The sequence below is a fragment of the Bactrocera neohumeralis genome, unplaced genomic scaffold, assembly GCF_024586455.1.
Source record: "Bactrocera neohumeralis isolate Rockhampton unplaced genomic scaffold, APGP_CSIRO_Bneo_wtdbg2-racon-allhic-juicebox.fasta_v2 cluster11, whole genome shotgun sequence".
NCBI classification, from domain to species: Eukaryota; Metazoa; Arthropoda; class Insecta; order Diptera; family Tephritidae; genus Bactrocera; species Bactrocera neohumeralis.
Window position 1 is genome coordinate 7,169,397 of NW_026089624.1, and position 9,234 is coordinate 7,178,630.

Genomic DNA, 9,234 nt, shown 5'->3' on the forward strand with positions numbered 1-9,234 from the left:
CCGAGCATTCTTACACCGGAAATAATAATTTCGTTTTTATTCATAAATACAATTTTACTGTATTGAATAGTTTATTATGCGTTAGCCATAGCAACGCATGGCCGGGGTCCTTTCGTATGTAATATAAACTTAACCGTAGGGACTAAATATTGTGCACCAACCCATTAATATAATATAATAACTTTTAAGAAAACGTGCCCAATTAATTTCATTAAGATACCACACATTTTCACCAACCGAAATCATTATATGGGGTATATTACGGGAAGAAAAGGTCTGGACTGATTGCATTAATTTTTGACATTATTCAGGTATACTTTAGAACTTATTTTCACGCAATTTTATAAATATTAGCATATACATATATGAAGTAAATTCAGCCGAAAGTTTCAAAATCCTCCGATTTTATCCATTTTAGGCACAAAGCTACACTGTTATTGCTCTATTAAGCTCCAGCGTTGGCCGATATACAATTCCATTGACAATTTTTTATTACATACCATCTATGAAAATTCTATGAGGCCTTACTTAAAAAGCTGAATATCTCGAGAAGTATTAATGATAGCGATTTTGACCTCGGACCTTTTTTGTAACAAATAAAATTTCCTACAGGTTTGTGATGAATATTTTTTCTAAAACTCTTGTCATTTACGAGATATATACAAAAAAATGCGGATTTCATGGAAAAATCAGGTTTAGAGTAGTGTATTTTCAGGGATCTCTTAGGGTAATTCCAAAGAAATTTCGTATAGAGACTGAAAAAAATTAATAGTTAAAAAAAAACACCCTAATGTACATGTATAAATAAATTAATATTTTATGCTTTTCCAGCTTATAAAAGCGCTTTCACTATTTTCGATTTAATCGTCATTAAAGTAAAAACAGACCAACAACAACAAATAATTATGCGCATAAGCGAGTTAATGGTAGAAGAAAAGGCAACTCCACTTCAGCACTTCTACGAGGGTGCCAATATACTAATAACTGGAGGAACAGGCTTTCTTGGAAAAAGTGAGACGGGTTTTGTAATTATTAAACAAATATGTTTTGATATATTTACTGACTTTTATATTCCGTTTTTTATAGTATTACTAAATAAATTATTTACGTCATGCCCTGGCATAGAAAATATTTATATTTTAATTCGTAAGAAAAACAACAAGGATGTGCATACACGTGCGGAGGAGATATTTGATGATCCGGTAATCTACTCTATATATTCACTTTGGAATTTACGTACACCTTTTTCAAAAAAATTGCTTATAATTTTCTTAACTTAACAGATTTTTAATGTTATGAAAAAGGTGGCACCTAAGTTTCGTCATCAGTTTCAAGGCATTGCAGGGGATTGCTTGTTGCCCGACTTGGGTCTTAGTCGAGAAGATCGAAAGCTGCTTATTCAACGGGTGAACATAGTGTTTCACATGGCAGCAACCGTGCGATTTGATGAAAAATTGAAAATTGCTATGCAAATAAATGTGAAAGCAGCGCGCGATATTATGTTGCTTTGTAGTGAAATGAAACATCTAAAAAGTGTCTTGCACGTCTCCACAGCATATACCCAATGTCCCCTCCGCCAAATCGATGAGAAATTTTATTCACCACCTAGTGATTCGAACGACTTAATACTTTTGACAGAATGCATGCCGGACAAGCTACTGGAATCAATGACACCTGTGTAAGTTTGTCTAAATCCCGTTCACATTCAACTTACCTCTCATCTATAAATGAATCTAGACTATTGGGTAAATGGCCGAATACTTATACCTTCACAAAAGCTGTTGCTGAGGATATAATAAAGATATACGGAAATAAATTGCCAGTAGGGATGTTTCGGCCTGGCATAGGTAAATCTTTTATGTTATTATATTTTTTGTCTTCAACAGGAAACAATTGCAACATGTTGCGCGGGGTATAATATTATTGTTCACCTAACAGTTGTTCGTAACACGTAAAACTATTAGAGATAGATACGGAGTTATATATAAACATAACCAATATAGTATGCGTTCACTCGGCACATGTTTTTAAGTGAAGTAAAAACGTAATGCATTTCTACTATATATTTTTAGGTTCAGAATGCAAAAATAAAACTGAATATTCCTATTTTCATTTTTGTGATAACGAGATTTTAGTGTAACACCAAGTAAATACAGGCACCATAAATTCGGGTTCAACTTTAAAATTTATTACAAAAGCATTAACAATTATTTTGTTGTGTAGCTCCGTTGTTTTAAAATCTAACTCAATCGATTTGGCATTGATCTTACCAACTTATCTGTGTCCTCAACTGTAATCCGGGGCCATTCCGAGGGCTTAACACTTCAAATCATCTTTATTTGTTATTTCTGACAAATTCTTTTTTCTAACAGATACCAAAAATATCAGGTGATTGGAGGGCAAATTTAATTGTCTTGGATATGTTGGTGCCCGACTATGATGAGGATTGAATAGCAATGACCCGCTTAAAGAACAACAAAGCGGCAGGAACCTATGGATTACCGGCCGAGCTATTCAAATACGGCGGCGAAAAACTGACAAGGTGAAGAAACTTATGCTTCGCAAGTTATGGTCGGATGCAAGCCCGCCGATTAGAACCTAAGTATGCTCGCACAAAAATGGGGACGCCAAAATCTGCGCAAATTACGGTGGGATAAGCCTCCGTAGGGTGTAAAAGACTGAAATCCACCGTCAACAAATTGATTGGACTGTGGTGGCTTTAGACCCGGAAAATCTACAATCGACCAGATTTGTCACCATGCAACAAATCTTGTAAAACACTCGTGAAATGAAGATCGACACACACCACCTCTTCGTCGATTTTAAAGCCGCCTTCGAAAGTACGAAAAGGAACTGCCTCCATATCTCCTGTCATCAAACAAACAGTTATGGCATTCGCGACTTGGCTCAGGCGTCACTGTTGGAAGTTACAACTTTGAAGTCGTATATAACTTCGTCTACCTTGGAAAAAGTTTCAACACCAACAACTTTATCAGCCTTGAAATCCAACGCAGAATCACTTTTGCCAACAGCTGCTACTTGGACTGAGTAGGCAATTAAAAAATAAAGTCCTCTCTCGACGAACAAGGGCGACGGCGAATAGCGCAGACGATGGAACGCTGATCTGTACGAGATATATGGCGACATAGACATAGTTCAGCAAATCAAGAGACAGCGGCTGCGCTGGTTAGGCTAGAATACTCCAAATGTGAAAGTTTTCGATTCAGTACCCGCCGGTTGAAGCAATGGAAGAAGAAGACGCTCCGTTAGAAAGATCAGGTGGAGATGGACCTGCCTACACTTGGTCTTTCGAATTGGCGCTAAATAGCGAAAAGAAGAAATGACTGTGGCGCTGTTGTTATTTCGGCTATAATTTGTTTTTTTAAGGTTATATTTACGTAATCAATAATCTTTGTTTCCAGGGTTAACTTTCACTACATCTATATAAATAAAAATGAATCGCCAAAATGTATGTACGCTCATAACTCAATAACGCCTGGACCAATTTGGCCATTTCTTTTTCTTAAATGTTCGTTGAAGTTCAAAGATGGTTTTTACGGCGAGAAAAATCGAATAATTTCCGGAAAACCCCTAAAAACAGCCTTTTTCTTTTCCCCATACAAACGTTACGTACATACATACATACATAAGTATGTACATATGTATATAAAAATGAATGTTTGTTTGTTAGTAACACTAAGAGAACGGTTGATGAAATTTTTAAAGGTTATTTGTTGTGGATCGGGAAAGGTTTAGAAACAAATACTTTATACTTTCCATGAGGAGAAGTCGGAAAATTTGACAATTCCAAAAATTAACATTTTTCATACACATTCCAGATTCAGAGATATGTAGATCCAAAATTATACGAAGTGGTGAAAACCAATACGGTTCATGGACTTTGGGAACCTTACAATCCCACTTTAGTTTGTATGTCTGACAATAAATGCACGAAACACTACTCATGTGCTTTTCTTTCGGAAACGGAAATGGGAAATGATGGATATTCACTGTATCGGCGTCGCTCACCAGACGATAATGGCAGAACATTTAGCATTTAGAGTCGTGAATATCGACGTTAACAACACATCGAAGTTGAAAACATATGGATCGTACCATATTCGCCACTTTTGTCTAATTAACATTCAAAACTCATGTCAATGTTGAATATTGTAGATTGGTGAAATCGATCAAATACGTTTGCAAGCACGTCACCAAAGAAAGCAACATAGCGGTTATTGGCATTGAACAATATGAAATCAGCAGTATCAAATGGGTTGATATGTGAACCGCAATAAAGCGCTTTGTAGGATGTTTACTTTTGCAATTCATGAAAGTTTTCCGACTGTTGTGCGTCTCGCGGTTCAACTTTATTTAAGTCATTGCGTATTGAGAATGGTACAGTGTGTGCAACTTTTTGAGAAGCATGCCAGCAGTTGCGTTTGCTGGAACATGCTAATCACTGGAAACAGACGAAGGACAATGCAATAATTACTTCGCATGCCACTGAAGTTCGCATAGTTTTCGCGAAGATCATTTCGACATATCAGCCTTCAAATTCGCGTTAATTATGGGATACGAAAAAATGACATTGCCGATAACATTTTACATTGTATTCGCTAAGAATTGGAAATGGGCAAATTTCGGTTGATACTTCCAGTGGTTTGATATCAATTTCACATCCCTTTTGTCAATTCACTTCAACGGAAGATGAACTCGTCACGAATGTTTATCCGCACATTGGCAAAATTATCGTAACTGCAATTGCTTGAGTGCACGCGCAATTTTAGTTGCCGAAAATACCGATGTTAATGACTTAAACTGGAAGATTCAAAGTCAGATTTCGGGAGGTTTGCGCTCATATAAATCGTTCGATCGTCTTGACAAGAAAGACGAAACCGTAAATTATCCAGTGGAATTTGCAAATTCTTTGGAGAGCCTTGGTGGCATACCATCATTGCATCATTTGCGTCTCAAAGTTGGATCTGTTATTATTATGTTTCACAATCTTCATGCGCCGAAACTGTGTAATAGAACCCTACTGATAATGACGCAGTTATCGAATACAAGGGACAGCCATTTCATTTCAAACGTATTCAATTTACAGGGAAAATTGGCCGGATGTATGTGGCGTGTTGACGAGTTGGAAACCCATCTTCTTTGTATGTTTACGCACCAGAACAGAAATCAAAAAAAAATATGTTTATTAAGCTGCGCTACACTAAAAAAATGTAGAAAAATCGAAAATAAATCATTTTCGACACAATATAATTTCAACTTTTTTTTCATTTCAAAGCCTATAATTTCACGCAGGACAACGACTGCGGGGTCAGCTAGTTTATTATAAAATTACGTAATTCACGGGCTGATAATGTTTTTTGACGACCAGTTCCGTTTTTTTTTTGAAATTTCTTACCATACGCTGGTTCTAATACGTTTTTTCAATAGTTTGTTTTTCTGAAACCTTTGTCATCTTTCCACAATTTAATCGTTATTTTTTTCCCAACGAGCTTATTTCGTTTTCTTTGGGTTTATTTTTTTTAATATTATTAACACACGTCATGAGCTCTTTAGTTATATTAAAACACAATAGAATGTACACAAAAGAATACAAATTCATGAAAAGTAAGGGTATTTTCAATTCGAGCAAATTGAACGCAGACTTTGGGGTGCATATGTTTACTTTTTCTTACACTAAAATCTCGTTGTCACAAAAATGAAAATAGGAATATACATTTTTGTTTTTGCATTTTGAACTTAGGAATTTAAGGAGGAAATACACCCGAAAAATTTGTACTGTATTATCTATTTTTATTATGTTTTCATTTCACTTAAATAAGTCAGGTAAAACCAGGCTTTATTGGCTATGTCTACATATATATATAAATGATTTGAGATCTTGATGTCTGTACATTCGCCCGTCTGTCCATGGAAGCGATAACTTTAATAAAAACAGGTACTTTTATGAAATACATACGTATGATGATGTAGGCATTATTATTAAACCAAACTAAACAGCCGCTCAGATCTTATGAGTTGTGCCGGTTTCAACGTAATACGTAAAAATCGCGAGCAAGATAATGGTGGTGGCCTAGCCTTCATATTGCACAACACCGTGCAGTAGCGTCTAATCGATGAAGACATCGACCGCAGGGATACTACCCTAGAATGTCAGGGTATAGCTATCCGATCAGGCGATGTCGAGCTCGAAATATTTAATATATACATCCCCCCATTTACATGTTGCCCTACAGGATATCACCCGAATATAAGCGCGCTACTTAGTGGTGAAAAATGTCTGGTACTAGGCGACTTTAACGCGCACCACGATCTTTGGCATTCCAGCCTGCCAAACGATCATAGGGGGATGGAGCTGGCGGAACAGATTGATGATCCGACATTCTGCACAATGAATGTCGAAGCCCCCACCAGAGTTATGGGCACCTGTAATAGTTCGCCCGGTATTACCATTGCTAGTGGTGGTCTGATAAATAGCATAACCTGGCGACCTATGCTAACTCTCGCATCAGACCATCTGCCCATAATTATCTCGATCAAGAAACCTCCCAATTTTGTTTCTGTGAACAACCGTCCCTTCCTTAACTTTAACAAAGCTAACTGGGTCGGCTTCACAGAATTTATTGAGACCACCTTCAACGCTCTACACTTTCCTACGGACGTATGCGATGGCGAACGTCGATTCCGCAAGGTGATCACAGCAGCTACTGCTCGCTTCATCCCGCCCAATTTCCCAGCCGAAGCAGTCGTTTTAGCTAATGAGCGCGACACCTTACGCCATGCCGATCCCGGGGATCCCCGAATAAGGGATCTCAATTTTTAGATTCGCCGAATGGTAAACCATCATAAGCGGACGAAATGGATAGAGCACCTGAAGTCCTTGGCCCTGAATCAACATGCTTATACTAAAGCATCTAGGCTCGACGAGAGTAAGCTATCTCACCAAGGTCCTCAACCTGTCGCTGACCACTCTTCAAATACCCGATGTGTGGAAAGTCGGAAGAGTTTTCCCACTACTGAAACCTGGGAACAAAGGGGAGACCTATCGTCCGATAACTCTCCTCTCCCCAGTAGTGAAGACACTTGAGGTCTTGCTACTCCCGACTTTTACTCACCACCTGAGCTTAGAGTCATAAACGCTCAGATAGTTCGTGGGCTCAATCAGAAACCACCCTGTGAGAGAACGATCCTCGTAGCTTTGGACTTGTCAAAAGCTTTTGACACAGTCAACCACACAACGCTACTGCAGTACATTGAGAAAACCACACTTCCTCCAGGGCGGAAGAGGTGGACCATGAACTACCTGAGCGGTCGTCAATCATCCGTTGCGAGGTGAAACATATAAACTGAGAAGAATTAAACAGGAGGTTCCGTAGGGTAGTGTCCTCTCCCCATTACTGTTTAACTTTTACATCTCGAAACTCCCACAGCCACCAGAGGGGGGAGGAGCATCAAAAGGGCTTTCCTTGACTACGTCGACGACATCGTACAGTACGCCGACCGGACTTCGGACGCAACAGACTTCCGACAGGTACTGACCGCCATTCACAGTGGAGCCATCAACACCTTCACCGACTCCCTTCTCGTCAATGGCATTCTTAGTCAAACCACTACCCGTCGCAGACGAAGGGCTCGAGTTGCCGCGAGAAACGCGAGTGACTGGGTTGAACCGGATCAAAACTTCCATTAGTCCCCATATACCTAATACAAAGATTTATAAACTTCCGGGTAACTTCGTACCGCATATATCGGCCAATATGTGAGTTATCTTAATTAAATTGAGAGAACGTGTTTCTCATATAACGGTGAAAACTCGCCCTAGACACCATACTAACATGCCATATGTAGCTGAAGATACTTCCGTGGCTTTCATTCTTGCAAGTTCCAAGAGTATAAAATGTTCATTTATGTCCGAACTTAGGTCCTCTTTACTTGTGATGAAATAAAAATGTTTGTGATGATTTTGATAACTTAAAAATATAACTTAATCTGTAGAATTGCAAAGCAACAAACTATGTTTTTATTGATTTGCAAACATAAAATTATAATAAAAAAGGCCTTTTAAAAAAGTACATTTTCACAGTTCTGAAATATTAGTGCTCAATTTAAATATGCATGTATCATTTTTATGTTTTTACGATGTGAGAAGTTTCTTTAAGCAAATTTTTTAAAACACTTTTTATTAGTAATTTCTACGTATCGCGATCCCGTTTGCGGTTGGATAGACAACTTTTATGGACCAACAGGAGCTATTGCTGGAGCTGGCACAGGTGTCATACGAACACTACGGTGTGACCCACGTGCTGTCGCTAATATGGTTCCAGTTGATTTATGTGTGAATAGCATAATTGCAGCGGCATGGGACATATCACAAAAACACAAGTAAGATCGATATGTGTTAGTTTATGAATTAAATTTACTTATAGTACATAAGGAGGTCTTCTAAATTTTTACGGTCATTTACTAAATCTACAGTATCATCTCACTTGAAAAAGATATACCAGTTTATAATTTCTGCACATCAAAATTCAATCAGCTGACTTGGGGCGATTTTACTACCAAAACAACGAAATATGGCCTAATGTACCCCACAATCAAAGCTCTTTGGTATTTGTGTTACGCCAATACTCCGAACAAGTTTCTGCACTTATTGTCAATTTTTTTTTTGCACTATGTTCCCGCTACTATTTTTGATGTATTTTGCATGTGCATGGGAAAAAAACCTCGGTGAGACTAAAACGCTATTTTAAGATGTTTACTAATTTGCTTCTTCTTCTTTTTATTTTTTCCCTTAAGGTTGCTAAATACTTACAAAAAAATTCATAGATTTATGCGTGTGATTGAATACTTCTCAATGCGACAGTGGGATTTCAAAATTGATAACGTGATCAATCTGTGGAATCGCCTATCCGATAAAGATAAGGATATATTTTTCTTCGATATGACACAATTAGATTGGGATTTATTTTTACAGCAATACTTCCGAGGTATACGACAATATTTGTTACATGACCCACTTGATACAATACCGCAGGCACTTGTAAGATGGAATAGGTAGGCTGTATTTCTACAATAATGCTATAATGAATAATGCAATCCTTGCTTTTTAGGCTATATTGGTTGCATCAGTGTATAAAGTTACTTGTATTATTCTTATCAGCTCATATTATTTGGTTGTTTTGTTCGAAACTCTGCTAAGATAAAATTAATAATTAC

General features: G+C 37.6%; 2 protein-coding genes across 4 annotated transcripts; both read left to right on the plus strand.

The window, feature by feature from the left end:
- The first annotated feature begins 403 nt into the window (after positions 1–403).
- Positions 404–9,223, plus strand: LOC126765681 (fatty acyl-CoA reductase wat-like). Of its 3 annotated transcripts, XM_050483389.1 has the most exons (9): positions 408–612; positions 832–1,011; positions 1,087–1,202; positions 1,284–1,678; positions 1,738–1,847; positions 8,205–8,400; positions 8,494–8,745; positions 8,815–9,072; positions 9,129–9,223. In XM_050483389.1, exons 2-9 carry the CDS (start codon positions 906–908, stop codon positions 9,214–9,216), a joined length of 1,521 nt encoding a protein of 506 aa, XP_050339346.1. In that variant the 5' UTR covers positions 408–612; positions 832–905; the 3' UTR covers positions 9,217–9,223. The 3 variants fall into 3 exon arrangements, with proteins under 3 accessions (XP_050339349.1, XP_050339348.1, XP_050339346.1); XM_050483391.1 differs by lacking the exon at positions 8,494–8,745 and having other exon boundaries at positions 407–612; XM_050483392.1 differs by lacking the exons at positions 8,815–9,072; positions 9,129–9,223 and having other exon boundaries at positions 404–612; positions 8,453–8,650.
- Positions 1,854–8,198, plus strand: LOC126765755 (uncharacterized). The gene has a single exon (XM_050483498.1). The coding sequence runs from the start codon at positions 6,368–6,370 to the stop codon at positions 6,839–6,841; it is 474 nt and encodes a 157-aa protein (XP_050339455.1). The 5' UTR covers positions 1,854–6,367; the 3' UTR covers positions 6,842–8,198.
- Positions 9,224–9,234: the final 11 nt, after the last annotated feature.

Excerpts from the sequence above, each read along its gene's own strand:
- LOC126765681 (XM_050483389.1), top strand. The coding sequence starts at position 906 with ATGCGCATAAGCGAGTTAATGGTAGAAGAAAAGGCAACTCCACTTCAG. Across the intron at positions 8,401-8,493 it reads GACATATCACAAAAACACAA|TATCATCTCACTTGAAAAAG; the intron begins GTAAGATCGATA and ends CTAAATCTACAG. Across the intron at positions 9,073-9,128 it reads GCACTTGTAAGATGGAATAG|GCTATATTGGTTGCATCAGT; the intron begins GTAGGCTGTATT and ends CTTGCTTTTTAG.
- LOC126765755 (XM_050483498.1), top strand. The coding sequence starts at position 6,368 with ATGGAGCTGGCGGAACAGATTGATGATCCGACATTCTGCACAATGAAT.